Consider the following 25248-nt stretch of genomic DNA (forward strand, 5'->3'; position numbering starts at 1 on the left):
CTGATCTGATTTTTATGATTTCTTTCCTTATGCTAATTTTGGGATTTTTCTGTTCTTCTTTCTCTAATTGCTTTAGGTTCAAGGTTAGGTTATTTATTCGAGATGTTTCCTGTTTCTTAAGGTAGGATTGTACTGCTATAAACTTCCCTCTTAGAACTGCTTTTGCTGCATCCCATAGGTTTTGGGTCATCGTGTCTCCATTGTCATTTGTTTCTAGGTATTTTTTGATTTCCTCTTTGATTTCTTCAGTGATCACTTCGTTATTAAGTAGTGTATTGTTTAGCCTCCATGTGTTTGTATTTTTTACAGATCTTTTCCTGTAATTGATATCTAGTCTCATGGCGTTGTGGTCGGAAAAGATACTTGATACAATTTCAATTTTCTTAAATTTACCAAGGCTTGACTTGTGACCCAAGATATGATCTATCCTGGAGAATGTTCCATGAGCACTTGAGAAAAATGTGTATTCTGTTGTTTTTGGAAGGAATGTCCTATAAATATCAATTAAGTCCATCTTGTTTAATGTATCATTTAAAGCTTGTGTTTCCTTATTTATTTTCATTTTGGATGATCTGTCCATTGGTGAAAGTGGGGTGTTAAAGTCCCCTACTATGAATGTGTTACTGTCGATTTCCCCTTTTATGGCTGTTAGTATTTGCCTTATGTATTGAGGTGCTCCTATGTTGGGTGCATAAATATTTACAATTGTTATATCTTCTTCTTGGATCGATCCCTTGATCATGTAGTGTTCTTTGTCTCTTCTAATAGTCTTTATTTTAAAGTCTATTTTGTCTGATATGAGAATTGCTACTCCAGCTTTCTTTTGGTTTCCACTTGCATGGAATATCTTTTTCCATCCCCTTACTTTCAGTCTATATGTGTCTCTAGGTCTGACGTGGGTCTCTTGTAGACAGCATATATATGGGTCTTGTTTTTGTATCCATTCAGCCAATCTGTGTCTTTTGGTGGGAGCATTAGTCCATTTACATTTAAGATAATTATCAATATGTATGTTCCTATTCCCATTTTCTTAATTGTTTTGTGTTCGTTATTGTAGGTCTTTTCGTTCTTTTGTGTTTCTTGCCTAGAGAAGTTCCTTTAGCATTTGTTGTAAAGCTAGTTTTGTGGTGCTGGACTCTCTCAGCTTTTGCTTGTCTGTAAAAATTTTAATTTCTCCATCAAATCGGAATGAGATCCTTGCTGGGCAGAGTAATCTTTGTTGCAGGTTTTTCTCTTTCATTACTTGAAATATGTCCTGCCAGTCCCTTTTGGCTTGCAGAGTTTCTGCTTAAAGATCAGCTGTTAACCTTATGGGGATTCCCTTGTGTGTTATTTGTTGTTTTTCCCTTGCTGCTTTTAATATGTTTTCTTTGTATTTAATTTTTGACAGTTTGATTAATATGTGTCTTGGCGTATTTCTCCTTGGATTTATCCTGTATGGGACTCTCTGTGCTTCCTGGACTTGATTAACTATTTTCTTTCCCATATTAGGGAAGTTTTCAACTATAATCTCTTCATATATTTTCTTAGTCCCTTTCTTTTTCTCTTTTTCTTCTGGAACCCCTATAAGTTGAATGTTGGTGTGTTTAATGTTATCCCAGAGATCTCTGAGACTGTCCTCAGTTCTTTTCATTCTTCTTTGTTTATTTTGCTCTGCAGTAGTTATTTCACTATTTTATCTTCCAGGTCACTTATCCATTCTTCTTTCTCAGTTATTCTGCTATTGATCTCATCTGAGTATTTTTAATTTCATTTATTGTGTTGTTCATAGTTGTTTGTTTCATCTTTAGTTCTTCTAGGTCCTTGTTAAATATTTCTTGCATTTTGTCTCTTCTATTTCCAATATTTTGGATCATCTTTACTATCATTATTCTGAATTCTTTTTCAGGTAAACTGCCTATTTCCTCTTCATTTGTTAGGTCTGGTGGGTTTTTATCTTGCTCCTTCATCTGCTGTGTGTTTTTCTGTCTTCTCATTTTGCTTATCTTACTGTGTTTGGGGTCTCCTTTTTGCAGGCTGCAGGTTTGTAGTTCCCATTGTTTTTTGTGTCTGTCCCCAGTGGTTAAGGTTGGTTCAGTGGGTTGTGTAGGCTCCCTGGTGGAGGGGACTAGTGCCTGTGTTGTGGTGGATGAGGCTGGATCTTGTCTTTCTGGTGGACAGGTCCATGTCTGGTGGTGTGTTTTGGGGTGTCTATGGACTTATTATGATTTTAGGCAGCGTCTCTGCTAATGGGTGGGGTTGTGTTCCTGTCTTGCTAGTTGTTTGGCATAGGGTGTCCAGCACTGTAGCTTGCTGGTCATTGAGTGAAGCTGCGTGCTGGTGTTGAGATGGAGATCTCTGGGAGATTTTTGCCATGTGATGTTATGTGGTGCTGGGAGGTCTCTTGTGGATCAGTGTCCTGAAGTTGGCTCTCCCACCTCAGAGGCACAGCACTGACTCCTGGCTGCAGCACCAAGAGCCTTTCATCCACATGGCTCAGAATAACAGGGAGCAAAAGTAGATAGAAGGAATTAGTAGAAGTAGAAAGAAAGAAAGAAATGGGGGAGGGATGGAGGGAGGGAGGAAGAAAGGAAGGAGGGAAGCAAGGAAAAAAGAAAGAAAGAAGATAAAGTAAAGTAAGATAAAATATAATAAAGTTATTAAAATAAAAAAGAATTATTAAGAAAAAAAACACAGACGGATAGAACCCTAGGACAAATGGTGGATGCAAAGCTATACAGACAAAATCTCACACAGAAGCATACACATACACACTCAAAAAAGATGAAAAGGGGAAAAAAATCATAAATCTTGCTCTCAAAGTCCACCTCCTCAATTTGGGATGATTCATTGTCTAAAGGAGGGAGGGAGGGAGGGAGGGAAGGAAGGAAGGAAAGAAGATACAGTAAAATAAAATAAGTTATTAAAATAAAAAATAATTATTAAAAAAAATGGCCGGATAGAACCCTAGGACAAATGGTGGAAGCAAAGCTATACAGACAAAATCTCACACAGAAGCATACACATACACACTCACAAAAAGAGGAAAAGGAAAAAATCATAAATCTTGCTCTCAAAGTCCACCTCCTCAATTTGGGATGATTTGCTGTCTTCATGTATTCCACAGATGCAGGGTACATCAAGTTGATTGTGGAGCTTTAATCCGTGGCTTCTGAGGCTGCTGGGAGAGATTTCCCTTTCTCTTCTTTGTTCCACACCTCCCGGGGTTCAGCTTTGGATTTGGCCCCGCCTCTGCGTTTTGGTCGCCGGAGGGCGTCTGTTCTTCACTCAGACAGGACAGGGTTAAAGGAGCAGCTGCTTCAGGAACTCTGGCTCACTCAGGCCGGGGCGGGTGGGCGTGCGGCTGCAGAGGCCGGCATGACGTTGCACCAGCCTGAGGCTCGCCATGCGTTCTCCCGGGGAAGTTGTCCTGGATCCCGGGACCCTGGCAGTGGGGGGCTGCACAGGCTCCCCGGAAGAGGGGTGTGGATAGTGACCTGTACTCGCACACAGGCTTCTTGGTGGCAGCAGCAGCCTTAGCGTCTCATGCGCGTCTCTGGGGTCCGCGCTTTTAGCCGCGGCTCGCGCCTGTCTCTGGAGCTCCTTTAAGCAGCGCTCTTAATCCCCTCTCCTCGCGCACCAAGAAACAAAGAGGGAAGTAAAAGTCTCTTGCCTCTTCGGCAGGTCCAGACTTTTCCCTGGACTCCCTCCCGGCTAGCCGTGGTGCACTAACCCCTTCAGGCTGTGTTCACGCCGCCAACCACAGTCCTCTCGCTGCGCTCCGACCAAAGCCCAACCCTCAGCTCGCAGCCCTGCGTGCCCTGGCGGGGGAGCAGACAAGCCTCTCGGGCTGGTGAGTGCGGGTCGGCACCGATCCTCTGTGCGGGAATCTCCCCGCTTTGCCCTCTGCACCCCTGTGGCTGCGCTCTCCTTCGCGGCTCCCAAGATTTCCCCCTCCGCCACTCGCAGTCTCCGCCTGCGAAGGGGCTTCTAGTGTGTGGAAACCTTTCCTCCTTCACAGCTCCCTCCCACTGGTGCAGGTCCCGTCCCTATCCTTTTGTCTCTGTTTATTCTTTTGCCCTACCCAGGTACGTGGGGAGTTTCTTGCCTTTTGGGAGGTCTGAGGTCGTCTGCCAGCGTTCAGTAGGTGTTCTGTAGGAGTTGTTCCACGGGTAGATGTATTTCTGGTGTATCTGTGGGGAGGAAGGTGATCTCTGCGTCTTACTCTTCCGCCATCTTCCCCCTCTCTGATGTTCTATATTCTTACTGAGTTTCTGTCTACTTGTAATACAACTTTTTAAGACAAATGCTGATATTTCCAACTATAATTATGCGTTTGTCCATTTTCTTTTTAAGTTCTGTCAGCTTTTACTTCAAGTATTTTGACATTTGCTATTTGGTGAATACATATTTACAATTGTTATGTATTCCTGATGAATTGACTCCTTTTTATAATTATGAAAAGTTTCTTTTTTATCCCTGACAATATTCCTTGTCCTGAAATCTACTTTGATATTAATAGCAACTCTAGCTTTCCTTTGATTTATGTTAGCATGATAAAAATTTTTATCCTTTAAATTCCAAACCTATGGGTGCCTTTATATTAAAAATGAATTTCTTGTATACGATGTATAGTTTGGTCTTTGTCATCCAGTCTAATATCCTCCGATTTGTAATTGGAGTATTTAGATCATTACATTTAATGTGAGTATAAATATGTTTGAGCTTAAATGTAACATCTTATTTATTCCTTATTTGTCTCATGTTCTGTTTTCTGTTTTGCTTTTACTGCATTTTTGGATTAAGTTATTTTCAGGATTCCTTTTATGTCTGTTGACTTTTTAGGGTACTGTTTTTCCCTTAGTGGTTGATCTTTGGTTTACAACATGCATCTGTAATTTATCAAAGTCTTCCTTTAAATTATATTATGCCATACCACATATAGAGTGAGAATCTTACTCAGTATGCTTTCATTTCTCATTTCCTATTGTTGTCTTCAGATATTTTATTTTTGCATTTAAAACTCCACAGTATATTTTTAACTAACTTTAACAAACTTTTAACTTTTAACAAATTTTTAACAAACTTTGCTTTAACAAGTAAGCTGTCCTTTAAAGAAAATTAAAAGGAAAAAAATAAATTTTACATTTACCATTTGAGGATCACTTTACTCAGTTGTGTTGATCCAAGTTTCATTTGATGAAATTTTTCTTGTACCTGAAGAACTTCTTTTGCCATGTCTTATAGTTCAAGTTTACTGATGATAAATTCTTTTAGGATTTGTTCCTATGAAAAAGTCTTTATTTCACCTTCATTTATAACATTTTTTATACAGTAAAATTACTCTTTGGTATGCAGTTCCCTGGATTTTGACAAATGAATAGGGTTGATTATACATAACTACAATCAAGATACAGAACAGTTACATTATTCCCTAAATTCTCTCATGCTCACCCTTCATATTCAATCCTTTCCTCCCTCACCCAACCCTGACAATTACTGATCTCTTCTCTATCCTCATAGTTTTATAATGCTAGCTTGCCTTGTTGAAGAGGGACAGCAACTTCAACAAGCCTATAATTTCTCTGCCTTCCCCTGGATCCTAGTTCAGACTACCTCCTGGGTCGATAGATGTATATTTAGCTCCGTGATGAAGGGTTCTAGTTTCTCTGATATATACCCACATAATCAAGATCAGAGACAGTGAAACTGGCATGAGTTTCAGTTCATCCTCATCAGTACCATCTTTTCCTTTCTGTCCCCTACTTTACATCCAACTTCCTTTCCTGACTGCCTCAGGCACTGCATTTTTGGATCTTAGGGGTTTGGCCATCTCAGTGCTCCTGTCCCTTTTAGTTATAGTTTTGCGTCCAGCATTGTATTCCTGCCACTCTCAGGGATTTGAGGGTTTTGTTGTTGCTGTTCATCAGTGCTCTAAGGGTCACAATGTGTATTGTCCTTCCGCTAGTAGTTTAAGGCTTTTATTTTGTTGGGGAGACAAGGAGAAAGGATCTGGATAGAGTTTTATCCATTTCCCTCAGTGGCTGCTATTCCTTTCCCCCAGGCCTGTACCATGTTGGATTTTTGTTTGGATACCAAACACTGTAAATTTCATGTTGTGGAGTGTTATTCTTTGTTTTATTCCTTTAAAGGCTTTTGTATTTTGTTCTGCCTAATACTTGTTTTTAGATAATTTTGATAATTTAGAAGCTTATTTTTAGGTTCTTTAGGGCAGGTTTAGAGTAGTCCTTATTCTAAGGCTAATTTAGTCCCACTTTTATGGAATGACCCTTTGGGTCACTACTGAATGCTTCATTATTTAATGGTTCTTTTTCCATCAGGCTGGTTGGAACATAATGTTTCCTGGCCCTGTGTGAGCTCTTGGAATTATTTGGCTTATAGCCTCTCTAATTGTTCTTTCCCCTGTACAGGTGTTCTTAGCACAGTCTCCTGGAGTTTTGCTCTAAGCATGACCATATTGGACTTTGATCAAAGACTCAAGGGGAAACCATATACAAATTTCTGGAACTTTAAAAAAAATCTTTTTCTTGGGTACTGTGTCCTGCAGATTTTAGTTTGCCTTAAGCTCCAAAACATCTGATTCTTGTTTCCTCAAGTCAGAAAATTGACCAGACTCTGTTGGGGTTCCTTCTTCATGTGTACTGTATTCTGTTAATTGCCTCCAGGAAGAAAGTCTGGATAACTGTAGATTCAATTAATTTATTTCTCTCAGAAGTCAGTATTTTACTGCCTGTTGTCCCACTGTTTTGAAAATAGTTGTTTGTTACATTTTGTCCAGTTTCCTAGTTGTTTGTGGTAGGAAGTTAGTTCTGAACTCCTATTTCTTCATGGCCCTAAGTGGAATTCCAAAAGTCATTGTTATCTTTTTTCTCCTGTTTGTAAGATACCTAGTTTTTCTTGATGTACTCTTTTGTCATTGAATTTCAGCAATTTTATTAAGAGCCATGGTTTCCTTTGTGTTTACACTGTTTGAGGATCCCTGAGCTTCTTGAATCTGTAGGCCTTTGGAAAATTTGGCCATGATTTATTCTATTGTTCTGTCTTTTCTCCATTTACATGTATGTTAGACTATTTGATGTTTCCCAAAAGTCACTGAGATTTTGCCCATTGATTTCCACACTTTTTTTCTTTCTATGCTTGGTTTTTTTCATTATTTTTTATTTTATATGTTCAGGTTTTCTTCTGCAGTGTCTAATTTGCAGTTAAGTGAAATTTTTAATTTCAGAAAAGTTTTTCCTCTAGATATATCATTCATTTGGTATTAAGACAATTTATCTTTTCATTATACTCATGTTTTTCTTTTAATACTTGAAAATATTTGTCACAGCTGGTTTAATGTCTGTTTATGCAATAATATCCACTTTGGGGCGGTATATTTCTATTGATCAGTTTTTCTCCTGGTTGTGGATCACATGTTTGGTGTTTGTGGGGTTTTTTGGTACATATCTAATAATTTTTCTTGTAGGTTGGACATTTAGATTTAACATTATTGAGTGTCTGGATATTATTGTCTTCCTTTAAAGGGTGTTTTAGCAGGCATATGAGTTATTTGTGATTGAAATTCATTCTTTGGAGGCTTATTTTTAAGATTTGCTAGGGTTGCTTTTTAGTACCCTTTACTCTTGGGCTAATTTAGCCCTACTTTTAAGGCAGAACTCTTCTGGAATCTCTCCTAAAGACCCCATAAGTTCATTGAGATCTTTCTACTCTGGCTGCTTGGAACTTGAACATCTTCCCAGCCTTGCTGTGAGCGCTGTGTGAATAGTTATGTTTACAGCTCACTAGAAGATGTCTTTTCCTTGGTAAATTTTCTTTATCTGGTTCTCTGATATCTCACCCTACATATGTCCATATGGATATTCAACCAAAAATTTAGAGGAATCACTATACAGATTTTTAGAACTTTTTTTCTATGTATAGGCCTCTCCTTGCCAGTACAGTGTCTTGCAAATTCTAGCTATTTAGCCTCTACAGACTCTGAGCTCCATCTTAAATCATCAAGGCTGCTGTACACTAATTGGGTTCCTCCTCCCCACACCAAGGTTCTAAAAGTTCCCCCAGGCAGAAATCCATGGTTATTTTTAGACTTACCTCATTTATTTTCCTTCTCTGAGGGATCACAGTCCTGTGCTTTCTTTTGTCTAATGTCTTAAAATAATACTTTAATATATTTTGCCTAGTTTTATCAGTTTTAATAGTGAGAGCATGTCTAATACCACTTACTCCAGTATTGCCAGAACTAGAAGTAATCAATGTATTTTATTTTTATTTACATCAATTTTTAAATAAATATTTTATTATATAAGTGTAATTTAATATATTCTCCCATTAAAACACTTACGGAAAAGTTAGTTTCCTTTTAATAACTTTCCTAATCTTAGGCTTCTTTCGTTCTTCAAATCTAGCCAGTGATATCAACTTGGTACACAGCCTGTAAGGTACCTTTTCTATCCATTTATATACATATGTTTCCATAGAAAAGTTTTAATATTGGTTTTCTTTAGGTTGTATATGCTTTTAGTATCGTAATTCAGAGTATATTTAGTTCTCTTTCACTTGATTTAAAAACAACAGTGTGTGTTAGAGGTGTACCTTATTATTAAAACAAATCTATTTCATATTCTTTATGTTGATATAGTTAATATATTAAATAATGTAATATTTTTATGTGGTAATATTTTCAGCAAGAATAGAAATTGGTCCTTCGTAGCTCATCTTCTGGACATATTGCAAATGCTTTCCATTTTTTTCCAGGCCTTTCCAGCCACATTTTCAGAAATTTTGCCCTATTTCTCTCTGCCCCAAGTACTCCTCTTGCCTGGAGACAGACAGACTTCACATCCACCCCTAATAGTTGCCCAGGGCCCTTTTTTGCTTCTATTTTCCACAGCTTTGGCATGGGCCGTTCTTTGTGTTGTTCTCATCTGTTATATACTTGAATACAGTATGCTCTTGTTTCCCTCATTAATCTCTCAAAGGTTCCTTACAATTTTTGGTCCATTGAAATCTCCCCATCCATATTTTCCCATTCATCTATTGATTCCTTTTTTTGAAAAATATTTTGTAGGTTCTGTGGTTTGATAGGGAGTATAGGCTGGAAGATGTACTCACTTCGCTATCTTAAAACCAAGAATTACATTTCTCTCTGCCTGAATTTTCGCTGTATCATTTTATCATAATCTAGAATAAGATTAAACCTTTGTATGTTTGCCTAACACTCTTGTGAATAGACATGTATTAGGGAGCAGTAAGATGTTTGAGCTAGAGAGTATTCCTAGCATCTCCTCTTCTGTTCCTAACTTTACTTCTGTTCAGTAATATCCTCTTCATATTGCCATGCATTTTCCTGGCCCTCATTATTCTTGTATTGACATGGGACGTTCTATTTGTTAACCAGAATTGGAGTTTAGGCATCATGAATAAAACTGTAAAGTTTCTCTTTGGGCAACTATAAACCCTTCCCAACAGATTTTCTATTTGCCATTGAAATATTTTCAACCCATGTTGCAGATTTTTAAAACATTAGAATTGGAAATTTTTAAACCTTTTAACAAAAGTTTTCTTTCACCATTATAATCTTGAATTTGGTTTAGCACTAATTATTATTTTGGTATATAAGATACTGCTGTATACAATATACAAAATAATGAAATGTGATCTAACCTATAACAGTAGCTCAAGTCTCTTCCACTTTTAATTTATATTTTGATGTTTTGGGCTCCTGACCAAAGTTAGATTAACATGACTTCTTTATAGATCTTTCCAATATGTAAATAAATTACACTGAAACTTTTTGTCTATACTGGGCAACAATTTAGTACCTTAGGATCTACTGATGGAGGAGAAAAATGATGTAAGGTCCAGAGGAACCACTTGGGATATTAAACAAAAATTCTGGGTGATCCTGGCTCTAAGTCACAATCTAATGTAGATTTTTCAGTGAAAATTTCTTAAAGAGATTCAGTCCTTTTTCATTCATAGTACTGTGAATACAAACTTCTAAGTCATGCTTAATAATTTCCTTGTTGTTTGTTACTTTGTTATAACCTGATTATAGTAACTAGTAGTGCAACCACTTTGGAAATATAAAAGAGAACTATTCTTTGGCAGCTTGCAGAGCTACTTCTGTTTAAAATCTGATCCTGGGAATGGATATATGGACAGGAGCCTACCCTTGTGCTGTTCTTGTCAATCAGCCCTTTCTGTCATTTCACAGAATGAAATTCTGTAGACCCAGAAGGGACCTGAGCAGTTATGTAGCAGTGTTTTACGGGAAAAGAAACAGAGAGCCAGAGAGGTAAAGCAGCTGTCCTACCATCACAGAGGTAGTAAAGAACCACATATCTTCACCCTGGCCTGCCCTGAATTTTTTTGACATGTTGAGAAGTCATCGTGTCTCAACTATATATCACATTTATTTCTACTTCAAAAGGCTAAAATTGTCTCTTTTTGAAATTTTTGTTGTACTTACACAGCTGAAATTTAGCCAAAGCCTTTCTAGCTCCCTGTACAATTATTCCTCTTCTCCCATTCTCTTAAACTTTTCTTGGGCATCTTGATAGAGAATACAGCAACTCCTTTATTCTGTCATTAGAATCCAGACAGAATCAGAGATTGAAGGCTGGGGAAAGTTGTCATGAATGGTAGTATTTTTACTCACACATAGAAGAAATAGGGCACCAGATTTGTCCATTCAGTAACTTTCTGCTCAATTTTAAATTTAATTTGATGAACTCAATGAAATGGAGGAATCTTTTTTTTTTTTTTGGTCAATTTAAACGTGGCTATTCCCTGAAGAAAACACCTTTTCTTTCTGGGTTTGTCTCTTTGGCAATGGGAGTAAGGAGAGGAGGGCAGCATGTATTTCCTTCCTATCTAAAATTGAAAGTATTTTTTTGTGTTTTACTCAAATATGAATTTTGTGTAATAAATTCTGAACTAGTCATGACTAATATGCATTTTGATATAACAGGATAGACATGATTCAGCTGATGATCAAAATATTTGTCATGTGTGGCATATGGATGTAGAAGCCCTTCCAGAATGGATACACTGCCTAATACAAAAAGTAAGTTCCATAGTTTCTGAGTAAAATTAGGAATATACTACCTTCAGAAAGTTTTTGTCCTCATTTTAGAGCTATTTTTCTTGGATGCATTGTTTCAAGAGACATGAAAGGGTGTGTAACTTGATTACACTTACTGGTTTCTTCATTATTACTGGAGTGCTCTGAGTACTTTTATACCTCAGACTTTACACTTGCTATTTCCCCTTCCTGGAATTCTCTTCCCACAACTACTCACCTGTTTCTTCATTTCCTTAGGTCTTTATTCTCAGTGAGGCATTGCCTAGTCAGTCTATCAGCTGCCACTCCCCACTATTACCACTCTCAACACTTCCCTTCTCCCTTCTCTACTTTATATACCTATCTATGTTTTACACACACATTATAAGCGATATATAGAACTTTAAATATGCTTAAGTATATATGACATATATAAATTATTATACACATTCATATACACATCCACATATGCATATATATACACACACACACAAAGGGCTTACTGATCTTGTTAGTTACCTAGCTCCTCTACTAGAATAAAACTCCGTGAAGTCAGAAGTTTTTATATTTTGTTCATTATGTACTATATCCCCAGCACCTAGAACAGTACCTATTGAGTGAATGAAATATCCTATGTGTCTCATTACACAAATGTAAAATAAACTGGAAAATTAATGACTCTTATTGGCACAATCAGTATCAAAAAAACACACTTCTAAGGATCCTTAATGAAATATTATGAGTAGGAATTCATCTTGTCAGTGTGGCATCATTATTTCTCATAATTCAAAAAAGCTAAGTATTAGAAAAGTATAAGTAATATGATTTTTGGAACAATATAGTTGCCTTTCTCCACTGACTAGCTTACTTTTTTTGTTAAAGAATAACATTAGCTAGATATCCCTTGCATCCATTCTCACATTGTAATGATTTCCTGGGAAAATGCCAGTGCACTGCTTATTAGTGTCCTGAACTTTAGAAAATGTATTAGGACACTGTAGATGTCCTACTATCTCTGTTGAAAAGATAACTTTAAGTTAGTTCATTATTAATTTGTAATCTGAGTATAGAAAATGAAATAACTGATGTATGCAACCAATATCTTTTGGTTGTGTGTAAAAAGGCAGGAAGAGCTTTATTCTGTTGGCTGGGTAAAGTTCCCTCCCACAGTGCTTGGTATGCAAGAAGTGTATCAAAACAGACACTTTTCTGTGAGATTTTACTTGCAAATTAAGCTCTGTAGACTGATTTGCTTCCTGGTTCCATAGTGTATTTTTCTTTTCATTAGTTCACACTGTATCCATATTCAGCCTATTGTTTAAGAGACTTTTAGAATTCTTAGGAGTGTCGTTTAGATGGGTGTGATGTGCAATATGTTATCATTCTAGACCTTTGGAGCTTCTTATCTCTATTTATTGGAAGGCTTGTTTCCATCTAGTAGACTGTTTTGTCTACTAATCAGAAAACAGAATGCTGGCCTTTTCTGTGGCATAGAAAACTTTCATGTGGTCGGCTTTAAAAAACAAACAAACAAACAATAAAACCACAAACAAAAAAACAGCTCACATTCTCTTTGGTTACTTTACAAAGAAAGAATTGTTTTTATTTTCCTTTATTACCTGTAGGCCCAGTGGACAGTTGGAAAACTGAATTGCCCTTTCTGTGGGGCCCGTTTAGGGGGCTTTAATTTTGTCAGCACTCCAAAATGTTCCTGTGGCCAGCTTGCAGCTGTACATCTCTCCAAAAGCCGGACCGATTATCAGCCAACACGGTCAGGCCGACTAATGAGACCCTCGCTGAAATACTTGTCACATCCTAGAGTTCAGTCAGGTTGTGACAAGGAAACTCTGCTGAGAGGTGACGCCTCCAAAAACAGAAATCACGGGCTTTTAAACATGGCCCAAAATAATAATGGCCCTGGAAGATTAACGGAAGCACTCTGCCTGGAGGTACGGTCAACGTATTTCAAGATGAAGAACGAAAAACTGCTCTTCAAAGCAGATCCAAAATGTCAGCTTCTTGTTCCGCGGCTTGTGACTGGCAGATGCACTACGAAAGCTTTTCATAGAAAATCACATAGCTTGGATCTGGACATCAGTGAGAAACTGACTTTATTACCCACTTTATATGAAATCCATAGTAAGACTACTGTGTATCCCAGGCTAAATGAAACGCAGCCTATTGACCTTTCGGGCTTGCCTTTAGAATCGAGTAAAAATAACCGTTCCTTTCAGATTTCATCCAGTTTTGATCCTAATATGCTGCTGCAAAGATTTTCAGTGACTCCCCGTGAGACCCAGACACAAAGAGGAGGAGAATTTCAGTGTGGTCTAGAAGCTTCTGCAGTGTACTCTGGCCATGCTAGTTCTAACAACCTGACTTTCCTGATGGACCTGCCCTCAGCTGGCAGGGGCACACTGGAGGCCCCAGACCAGGAAGAGCACCTCTCTCCTCTGGACTTCCTGCACTCAGGCAGTTTTTCATTGGGTGCCATTAATCAGAGGCTCAGTAAGAGAGAAAAGAGCAAGCTGAAGACTCTGAGACGGAAACAACGAAGGCATGAAAGATGGCTGCAGAAGCAGGTAATTTTTAAAAGAGTTTACTAAAAATTCTGTTTTATAAATGTCAGCCTTTGGGGAGAGGAGCTAACTTTGAATTACCTATATTATAAAAACTTGATTTGAGTGATTTTTGAAATGACATTTCTCCCAAGTGAACTTAATGATCATGTAGCTCTATCATAACTGACATGTATAACCATGTCTCTGTGCTTACACATGTTCAGAAAATGCCCTTTTGTGAAGTTTTTCCCAATTTTGCTAATATTTTATAGGAATATTCATCTCATGATATTGAGACTAGGTTGTCATACACATTTTAAATATATTCATGTTAGGGTTGTTTTGCAGTGCTGTTTTTTCAGGTTAAATTGAAACAAAAATGTTTCCCTAAGTAAATCCAATGTAGTGACAAATTCATTCACTTTCATTACATTTAGTTTAAATGGATATTTTCAAGGAGCCCTGTTTAATTATGTGCCCACATTAGCCAGATATGGTTAACTGTGCTAAATTGTGAAAATTATCTAAAGGATAATTGACCCTTACTGTAATTTTATAGGAGAGGGTGTTTCTCTGTGGTTTGAACTCCTATACCTATAATGATACGTTCAGGGGTGGGGTGTGTGAAGGAAACCAATATTAGGCACTGAGGAAACCAATTAAAACCAGTGGATGAGGTGCTTATGAAAATTTAGAAGTTTGAGGACCAGCTTATTTCTGTATAAACTATTTTTGCAAATTGCCTTCATTATTTGGTCATAATAGATAGCAGTTCTTATTAATTAGTATATTGAATATTAACAGTGTCCTCAGGGCTAAAATACAGAAAGTTACAACTTTACATAATAGTTCATTCTTAGTTAAGCAAACTCATTATTGTTTATGATTCTAGTCATGGACTGAATAAAATAAAATTACTGTATTAAGTGCCTCAATCATGTTAGGTATTTTTCATCTTTTGGTTAGATAGTATAAGTAATTGTTTTTGTATTTTTGACTGGTTTCTGAGAAAAGCATTTCAATTTGGTTTCTTTGCAAGTGATGGTGTAATGTGACATCAAAGCATATACTGTAGGATGTAAAAAAGAATATGTTTTAGCACCATTATAATATACTTTATAGTTTAACTTATCAAAACTGTAAAATTCAAAAATTTTATTGAAAATTTGACTTAAATCTAGATAAATTGGAGATGATCATATGTTAAGTGAACAGAACAAATACCTTAAAAACAATGTGGAGGGTTCTAAAATAATTCTCTTAACAAATAGAGAGTTCAAAGAAGTATGAAAATTATACTTGTTCTGTGCTGTAAATATGCAAATAACATTTTTACAATTTTCAAAATGTGTATAATTCTTAAGCTAGGTACTTCTGAAAACCTGTTATATTTTTAATCATTTTCTAGCATAGGAACACTCTTTTTCACACAGTTGAAAGCAAAGTAAGACCAAAATTAATGGTCCTCTTTTTTTTTTTTGATAAGGTTGCTTTTATTCATTCACACACATGTGATTTAACCAATCTGTTTAGCTAACTGATCGAAGTGAATGAGTCTTAGTCAGACCTGTGACAAGTCAGTACAGGAATGATATGGTGGGATCCTAATAGGTTTGGTTGATTGCACGGAAGCTACAGGCAAACAAATGCCCAATGTGTCCTTAGCAAAGAAAATCTAAAAACAGGTAGCAGCATAGAAATGACATGAATTCACAGTGTGAGTACACACTGTGGTTTGAGTCAGAAGGAAGAAGAATTTTTAATAGTTTTACTAATTCAAGGAAAAGGATAAGTCCTAGGAAGAGTTGATATTCGAGAAAAATTAATGGCTTATCTATTCAGCTTGTTTAATGTTTAATAAAGATTAGTTGATTCTAAAACAGATATCAGATATCTGTTTTGTATATCATGCCTTTGGGTAATGACTTCCAAACAGATCCTGCCCCTTTTTTAATGAGAAAGATATGCATACAAGATATAAAGAAAAAGTTACCTATTATTAATGGTAATCTTTTTAAAGTTTAAAATAATTGGTTGGGATATCTAGATTTCTGACTTTCATTTGATATTTAAAATTTTTTTGTGTGTAAACTAGACATCTTTCTGTGGCAGATACCATGATAGAAAATGTTAATGATGCTACAAAAAGTTACTTAAATTTTTGAAGTTTAGGGATGTAAATGAGATTATTGTTAAAGCAGAAACTACAGCCAGTTTTCAGTGTTTTTGTTCAGCAAATGTTAATTGAGCATCTACTTTGGGGAAAGAGTGCTGAGCAAACCCTTTTTTTATTCAACACAGTCTTTTCGGTTTTGGTTTTCTTTTTTAATTATCATGCAATAAAGTTCATTTATTCTTGGCATACAGCATTATAATTTAAACATATGTATAGATTCATATAACAACCACCACAGTGGGGGTCCAGAACAGTTCCATCAGCCCCACCCCAAATTTCCCTTGTGCCTTTATAATTGTGCCATGATTATATCTTTATAATCACACCCTTGTCCCATGCCTAATTCCTGAAGACCACTGATCTGTTCTCCATTACTTTAGTTTGTCTTTTTGATAATTTTATAAAATAATGTAATGTTATAAAATTAGAACACATAGTATGTAATGTTTTGAGACTGGCTTCTTTTACTCAGCATAATTACCTGTGAGATTCATCCAAGTTGTTGCATATATCTCTAGTTTGTTATTCTTATTCCTTAATAGTATTCCATTGTATGAATGAACCACAGTTTATTCATTTACTTGTTGAGCAGAGGTAGGTTATTCCAGGTTTTGGCAGTTATGAATAGAGCTGTTATAAACATTCATGTACAGGTTTTTGTGTGAACCTAAGCTTTCATTTCTCTAGGGTAAATGTCCAGGAGTGGGATTGCTGGATCATATGGTAAGTAACTGTCAAATTGTTTTTCTGAATGGCTATACTATTTTGTATTCCAAGCAGCAATGTATGAGAGTTCCTTTTGCAGTGTATCCTCACAAACACCTAGTACTCTTAAAATATTGACATTAATAGATACATAATGGTATCACATTTTGGTTTTAGTTTGCATTTCCCTAATGACATTTCCCTAATGATGTTCACCATTTTTCAAGTGCTTATTTTGCCATTTATATATATTGTTTAGTGAAGTATCTTTTCAAATCTTTTAGTCATTTTCTTAATTGGGTTGTGTTCTTTGTGTTGAATTTTGAAAGTTCTTTATATACTTTGGATGTATGTCCTTCATTGAGTATGTGATTTGTAAAGATTATCTCCCAGTCTGTAGCTTGTACTTTTATTCTCTCAGAAAGAATTTTTTTTTCCTATAGAAGAAACATTTAATTTTGATGAAGTCCAGTTTCTCAAATTTATTTTTAATGGATCGTGTTTTTGGTGTCCTAAGAACTCTTTGCCTAACCCTAGGTTATGAAGATTTTCTCCTATGGTTTCTTATAAAAGTTATATAGTTTTAAATTTTATATTGAGAATTATGACTCATTTTGAGTTTTTTTTTAATAAGGTGTGCGATTTAGGCTGAGGTCCCTTGTTTTGCATAGAGATGCTTGATTGTTCCAGAACTATTTGTTGAAAACACTGTCCTTTCTCCGTTGAAATGCTTTTTCAGCTTTGTCAGAAATCAACTGGCTCTATATGTGTGGTCTTTTTCTGGACTCTGTATTCTGTTCAGTTTATTTCTCTGTCTCTCCCTTTGCCAATAGACCTCTTTCTTGTTTATTGTAGCTTTAAACTAAGTCATTAAAATAGGGTACTGAGATTCCACCAACTTTATTTTTCATTTTCAAAATTGTTTTATTCTAGTTCCTTTGCCTTTCCATATAAAATTTAGAATCAACATTTTTATCTTTACAAAAAATAGACCAACTTGGGGAGAACCAAAATCTTTACTGTGTTTATTTTTCCAGTCCATGAACATGATATGTCTCTCCTTTTATTTAGGTCTTTGATTTCTTTCATCAGTATTTTGCAGTTTTCAGCATTCAGAATGTGTGCATATACTGTTAGATTTATACCTAAGTATTTACTTTTTCTGTTATTGTTAGTTTAAAAAATTGTTTTGATTTATAATTGTATTTCGCTAGTTTACAGAAGCATAATTGATTTTGTTTTGACTTTATATCTTGTGCTGTTGATAGTACAGATCTTTGACATCTCTTGTCAGATTTATCCCTAAGTATTTATATTTTTATACTGTTGGTAAATAGTATTATTTTATTAAATCTTAATTTCCATTTGTTCATGAATAATATATAGAAATACAATTGATTTTTGGTGTTGATCTTATATCTTACAGCCTTTCTAATTTTACCTATCAGGAATAGCAGGGGTTTTGTAGATTTCACTGGGTTTTCTACTTAGATGATCATGTCTGCAAATAAAAACAGTCTTACTTCTTCCTTTCCAATTTGATTATTTTTTGTGTGTGTTATTGAGTGAGCTAGATCATCTAGTAGAGTGTTGAGTAGAAGTGATGAGAGCAGGTATCCTTGTCTTTTTCCTGATGTTAGGAGGAAAGCACTCAGTCTTTCACCATTAAGTATTATGTTAGGTATGGGTTTTAGGTAGATGCCCTTTATCAGGCTGAGGAAGTTTTTTCTATTCCTAGTTTGTGGAAATTTTTATCATGAGTGGATGTTGAATTTTGTTAAATGCTTTTTCTGTATCAACTGATATGATTATGTGTTTTTAATGTGAATATTAAGTGATTAGCAGATATTGAGCCAGTGTTTCATTCCCACAGTAAATACTTTGTTATGTTGTATTTTTATTTCTGTATATTGCTGGATACTACTTGCCAGTATTTTTTGAGCGTTTTTTTAGTTTCTTTGTTTTTTTGCCTCTGTACATGAAGGATATTATCCTGATGCTTACTCTATTTTTGTACAGTGTTTTTCTGATTTGATAGCATGGTAGTGCTGGCCTTATAAAATGAAATAAGAATTGTTCTTTCCTGTTGTGTTTTATGGAAAATATTGTGAAGAATTAATATTACTTTTTCTTAAATATTTGGTAATGAAACTACCTGGGCCTGGAGGTTTTGGGGGTGGGGGTGGGTGAAAGAGGTGAATTTAACTATGAATTCAGTTTCTTTAATGTTTATAGGACAATTCAGGTTGTCTATTTCATATTGGATAATTTTGGTAGTTGTTTTCAATGAATTATCTAAGTTGTTGAAAATATGTGTGTAGAATGTTCATAGTATTCCCTTATTATCCCTTTAATGTCTGTTGGGTCTGTAATGATATCCCCTTTTCAATCCTGATAATAGCAATTTGTGTCTCATCTCTTCTTCTCTCCCCCACTCCCCTCCCCTCTTGCTTTTAGTTTTGCTAGAGGTTTATCAATTTTACTGATCTTTTCAAAGAACCAGCTTTTGATTTCAATTATTTTTTTCTATTTTTGTTTTCAAAGTCATTGATTTCTGGTCTTACTTTTATTACTGACTTCCTTCTGCTTGCTTTGACTTTATTTTCCTTTCTCTTATAAAATATTTTTAATGGGAGAAACTTAAGTTTTCGATTGGAAATCCTTTTTTATCTCATCTAAGCATTTATTGCTATAAATTTCCCTTTAGTTACTGCATGAGCTACAACCCATGACTTTAATGTTGTGTTTTTAATTCAGTTCAAACTGTTTTCTAATTTCCTTTGAGACTTTTGTTGGCCCACATAGTTTGTCTAAGTGGCTAGTATAATCATGCAAAGACTGAAATATTAGCATTCTGAGGAAATTTTAAAACTTCATCCTGTGGAAGAATATTTCTTCCTCTGGATTGAGAGAATGTAAAGCTGCCACTAGTATGGCTGTATAATATTTTAAAATAATTCTATTTAAACATTTTGTTTGTCCTGCTGTGTTGACATTTCTTAACCTTGAGCTTATTTAATACGAATAAAAGAAAATGTCTCTTTAAAACCCACAGGAAACTATTGTGAAAAGAGTTTACCTTACATTTCTGTGGCATGTTGTGCATGAAAATATAAAATAATTGACCAAGTATCATGGTTTTTAATAAATCAATGAACCATCTACAATGATTATATTGCATTGTTCTGAGTTAACTAAATGAGTTAAGACTACTTGTATTATTATGAGGGTGTGATTTAGGCACTGAGGAGAATAGAGGTCAATAAATTATATTAAAGACCTACTCATGTGTGTTTACCTAGAGAAGATATGCATTTTCCACAAAGGCATAAGTTTCATTTTCCTGGATTTTCACATAGGGATAATTTTTCACAGATTTTGAAGGAGTCCACTTAATCTTTTATCACTTGATTCATCATGTTGAAATCATACACAAATCATATTCTAAATATATTTTTGGTTATCTTTTTAAAATAAAATTTTTGTGCTTCTGAATCATAATAGTAATTCATGTATTGAACAGTTATTCCCCATTTGTTCTGTTTCTAAAGAAGAAAATTAATGGTTTATTGAAATAAAAAGCTTCAGTAATGAAAATAACTAAAATTTTAATTAGATAACACATTTTACTGGAATTTTCCATTGTGTGTGTATATATATACACACACACAAGCACCCATCACACACAATTCTTTATCTGTTCACCTCTTGATGGACACTTAGGTTGCTTTCATATCTTGGCTGTAGTATATATGCTGCTGTGAAGATTGGGGTGTGTGTATCTTTTTGAATTAGTGGTTTTGTTTTCTTCAGATATGTACCCAAGAATGGAATTGCTGGTTCATATGGTAGTTTTATTTTTAGTTTTTTGAGAAACCTCCATACTGTTTTCCATGGTGCCTGCACCAATTTTCATTCCCAGCAGCAGTGCACTGAGGGTTCCCTTTTTTTTTTTTTTTTTGCGGTACGCGGGCCTCTCACTGTTGTGGCCTCTCCCGTTGCGGAGCACAGGCTCTGGACGCGCAGGCTCAGCGGCCATGGCTCATGGGCCCAGCCGCTCTGCAGCATGTGGGATCTTCCCGGACCAGGGTACAAACCTGCGTCCCCTGCATCAGCAGGCGGACTCTCAACCACTGCGCCACCAGGGAAACCCTGAGGGTTCCCTTTAATCCACATCCTTGCTAACATGTGTTATTTATGGTCTTTTTGATGATAGCCATTCTGACAGGTGTGAGGTGATACCTCATTGTGGTTTTGATTTGTCTGATGATTAGCAATGTTGAGCATCTTTTCATGTGCCTGTTGGCCATCTGTATATCTTCTTTGGAAAGATGTCTATTCGGGTCTTCTGCCCACTTTTTGATTGGGTAGTTTTGTTTTGTTTTGTTTTGTTGCGATACGCGGGCCTCTTACCGTTGTGGCCTCTCCTGTTGCGGAGCACAGGCTCCAGATGCACAGGCTCAGCGGCCATGGCTTACTGGCCCAGCTGCTCCGTGGCATGTGGGATCTTCCCGGACCAGGGCACGAACCTGTGTCCCCTGCATCGACAGGCGGACTCTCAACCACTGCGCCACCAGGGAAGCCCCAGTAGTTTGGTTTTTTGATATTGAGTTACATAAGCTGTTTATATATTTTGGATATTAACCCCTTATTGGTCAAATCATTTGCAAATTTTTTTTTCCTATTCAGTAGATTGTCTTTTTTTTTTTTTGATGGTTTCTTTTGCTATGAAAAAGCTTTTAAGTTTAATTAGGTCCTGTTTATTTTTGCTTTTATTTCTTTTGCCTTAGGAGACTGATCTCTCAGAATGTTACAATTTGTGTCAAAGAGTATTCTGCCTATGTTCTTTTCTAGGAGTTTTGTAGTTTAAAGTCATACATTTAGGTCTTTAATCCATTTTGAGTTTAATTTTGTATATGGTGTGAGAAAGTGTTCTAATTTCATTCTTTTACATGGATCAGTCCAGTTTTCCCAGCACCACTTGTTGAAGAGACTGTCTTTTCTCTATTGTATATTCTTGCATCCTTTGTGGTAGAGTAATTGACCTTAGGTGCATGGGTTTATTTCTGGGCTCTTTATTCTGTTCTATTGATCTACATGTCTTTTTTTGTGTCAGTACCATTCTGTTTTGTTTACTGTAGCTTTGTAGTATTGTCTGAAATCAGCTTTGCTCTTTTTTTTTTATCAAGATTGCTCTGGCAATTTGAGGTCTTTTGAGGTTCCATATAAATTTTAGGATTACTTGTTCTAGTTCTGTGAAAAATGTCATGGGTATTTTGTTAGGGATTGCATTAAATCAGTAGATTGCCTTGGGTAGTGTGGTAATTTTAATAATATTATTTCTTCCAATCCATGTACATGGGGTCTTTCCATTTATTTGTATCATCTTCAGTTTCTTTCTTCAGTGTTGCATGGTTTTCAGATTACAGGTTTTTAACCTCCTTGGTTAACTTTATTTCTAGGAATTTTACTCTTTTTGATGAAAATTTAAATAGAATTGTTTTCTTGCTTTCTCTCTCTGATAGTTCATTATTTTTCGTGTATAGAAAAGAACAGATTTCTATATATTAATCTTGTATTCTACAACTTTACTGAATTCATTTATTAGTTCTTGTAGTTTTTGATGGAGACATTAGGATTTTCTGTATATACTACCATGTGATCTGCAAATAATGACAGTTTTACTTCTTTGCTTCTAATTTGGATGCCTTTTCTTTTCTTTTTTTTTTCTTGCCTGATTGCTTTGGCTAGAACGTCCAATACTATGTTAAGAAGGAGCAGTGAGAGTGAGCATCCCTGTCTTGTTCCTGATTTTAGAAGAAAAGCTTTTAGCTTTTTACTGTTGAATATGATGTTAGCTGTGGGTTTGTAATAAACAGCCTTTATTATGTTGAGATATGTGCCCTGTATACCTACTTTGATGAGAGTTTTTATCATGAATGGATGTTGTCAAATGCTTTTTCTGCGTTTATTGAGATGATCTTGTGACTTTTATCCTTTACTTGGTTAATGTGGTGTGTCACATTGACTGATTTCTGGGTATTGAACCATCCTTGCACTCCTGGAATAAATCCCATTTGATCATGTTTTTTAATCCTTTTTATGTATCATTGAATTTGGTTTATCAGTATTTTGTTGAAGATTTTACATCTGTATTCATCAGAGATAAAGACCTCTAATTTTGGTTTGTTTTTTGTAGTTTTTTTGTCTTGTTTTGATATCAGGGTAATTATGGCCTTATAGAATGAATTTGGGAGTATTCCCTCTTCTTCAGTTTTTTTGGAATAGTTTGAGAAAGATAGGTATTAGCTCTTACTTACATGTTTGCTAGAATTCCCCTGTAAAGCTATCTGGTTCTAGACTTTTGTTTGCTGGGAGTTTTTTTTTTTTAATTACAAATTCAATTCCACTACTAGTGATTGGTCTGTTCTGATTGTCTGTTTCTTCTTGATTCAGTCTTTGAAGTTTGCATGTTTCTAGAAACTTGTCCATTTCTTCTAGGTTTTCCAGTTTGTTGGCATATAGCTGTTTGTAGTATTCTCTTATGATTTTTTGTGTCTCTGTCATATTGGATGTTATTTGTCCTTTTTCATGTCTTATTTTGTTTATTTGGGTCCTCTCTTTTATTGTTGTTGATGAGACTGTCTAAAGGCTTATCAACTTTATGTTTTCAAAAAAACAGCTCTTGGTTTCATTGGTTTTTCTTCTTTTTTTGCCTCTATTTTATTTATATCCTTGCTAATCTCTGTTATTTCCTTCTTTCTGCTGATTTTATACTTTGTTTATACTTCTTTTTCTAATTACTTTAGATGGTAGGTTAGATTGTTTAATTGAGATTTTTCTCATTTCTTGAAATAGACCTATATCACTATAAGCTTCCCTCTTAGAACTGCTTTTGCTGCATGCCATGGATTTTGGAAGGTTGCGGGGTTTTTTTCATTTGTCTCGAGGTATTTTCTGATTTTCTCTTTGATTTATCATTGACCCATTTTTTTTTTAGTAGCATTTTTTTTAGTCTCCATGTATTTTTGTGTTGTTACCATTTTTCTTCCTGCAGTTAACTTCTGGTTTCATTCTGTGTTGCCAGAAAAAATCCTTGGTATACTTTATATCCTCTTAAATTTGTTGAGACTTCTTTGTGGCAAAGCATGTGATATATCCTGGAGAATGTTCCATTTGCACTTGAAAAGAATGTGTTTTGTTCTGTGTTTGGTTGAAATGTCCTATAGATATCTATTAAGCCCAACTGGTCTAATGTGTCTTTTAGGACTACTTTTCCCGTATTGATTTTCCCGTATTTCCCATATTGATTTTCTGTCTGAATGATCTCTCCAATTATGTAAGTGGGTGGTTAAAGTCTCCTACTATTACTGTAGTATTGTCAGTTTCTCTCTTTATGTCTGTTAATATTTGCTTTATATATGTAGATGCTCCTATTTTAGGTATGTATATGTTAGTGAGTTTTATATACAGTTCTTATATTGATTCCTTTATCATTATATAAAGCCCTTCTTTTTTTTATACACTTTGTTTTACTGTCTACTTTGTCTCATATGAGTATTGCTACCCCAGCATTCTTGTTGCTATTTACATGAAATATCTTTTTCCAGCCTCTCACTTTAAGACTATATGTGTGTTTAGCTCAGAAGTGAGTCTCTTGTAGTCAGCAGATAGATGGCTCTTGTTATTTTTAACCAGTCAGCCCTCTCTGTGTCTTTTGATTGGAGCATTTAGTCCATTTACATTTACAGTGATTTTTAATATGTAGGTAGTTACTGCCATTTTGTTACTTGTCTTCTGGTAGTTTTTGTAGTTCTTCTCTGTTCTTCTTTTAGTCTCTTCCCTTGTGGTTTAATTATTTTTTAGTGGTATGGTTATGTTCCTTTCTATCTGGTATTTGTATTTTTATTGTAGGTTTTTGATCTGTGGTTATCTTTGGGTTCATATATATTAATTTATATTTATTTTTCAAAACTGGTTGAAATTTAAGGTAAAACACATTCTAGAAGGTCTACATTTTTCACTCCCCTCCCCCACATTTTGGGTTTTTTTAAACATCTTTATTGGAGTATAATTGCTTTACAATGGTGTGTTGGTTTCTGCTTTATAACAAAGTGAATCAGTTATACATATACATATGTCCCCATATCTCTTCCCTCTTGCATCTCCCACCCTCCCACCCTCCCTATCCCACCCCTCTACACCTAGAGGTAGCACCGAGGTAGCACAAAGCACCGAGCTGATCTCCCTGTGCTATGCGGCTGCTTCCCACTAGCTATCTATTTTACGTTTGGTAGTGTATCTATGTCCATGCCACTCTCTCATTTTGTCCCATCTTACCATTCCCTCTCCCCGTATCCTCAAGTCCATTCTCTAGTAAGTCTGCATCTTTATTGCCGTCTGGCCCCTAGGTTCTTCTGACCAATTTTTTTTTCTTTTCTTTAGATTGCATATATATGTGTTAGCATACGTTATTTGTTTTTCTCTTTCTGACTTATATCACTCTGTATGACAGTCTCTAGGTCCATCCATCTCACTACAAATAACTCAGTTTCGTTCCTTTTTATGGCTGAGTAATATTCTGTAGTATATATGTGCCACATCTTCTTTATCCATTCATCTGTTGATGGACACTTAGGAGGCTTCCATGTCCTGGCTATTGTAAATAGAGCTGCAATGAACACCTTGGTACATGACTCTTTTTGAATTATGGTTTTCTCAGGGTATATGCCCAGTAGTGG

General features: G+C 35.6%; 1 protein-coding gene across 4 annotated transcripts in view; it reads left to right on the forward strand.

Moving 5' to 3' along the window:
• RNF180 (ring finger protein 180) overlaps positions 1-25248 on the forward strand; it is a 280386-nt gene that overhangs the window by 49685 nt on the left and 205453 nt on the right. For 3 of the 4 annotated variants that reach the window (XM_060295817.1, XM_030844068.2, XM_060295816.2), the window contains exons 3-5: positions 10973-11068; positions 12691-13647; positions 16490-16525. In XM_060295817.1, coding sequence (XP_060151800.1) covers positions 10973-11068; positions 12691-13647; positions 16490-16525 — 1089 coding nt within the window. The remainder of the gene's footprint in view (positions 1-10972; positions 11069-12690; positions 13648-16489; positions 16526-25248) is intronic. The other variant, XM_060295818.1, reaches the window with a different exon arrangement.

Source organism: Globicephala melas, chromosome 3 (genome assembly GCF_963455315.2).
Source record: "Globicephala melas chromosome 3, mGloMel1.2, whole genome shotgun sequence".
Classification (NCBI taxonomy): Eukaryota; Metazoa; Chordata; class Mammalia; order Artiodactyla; family Delphinidae; genus Globicephala; species Globicephala melas.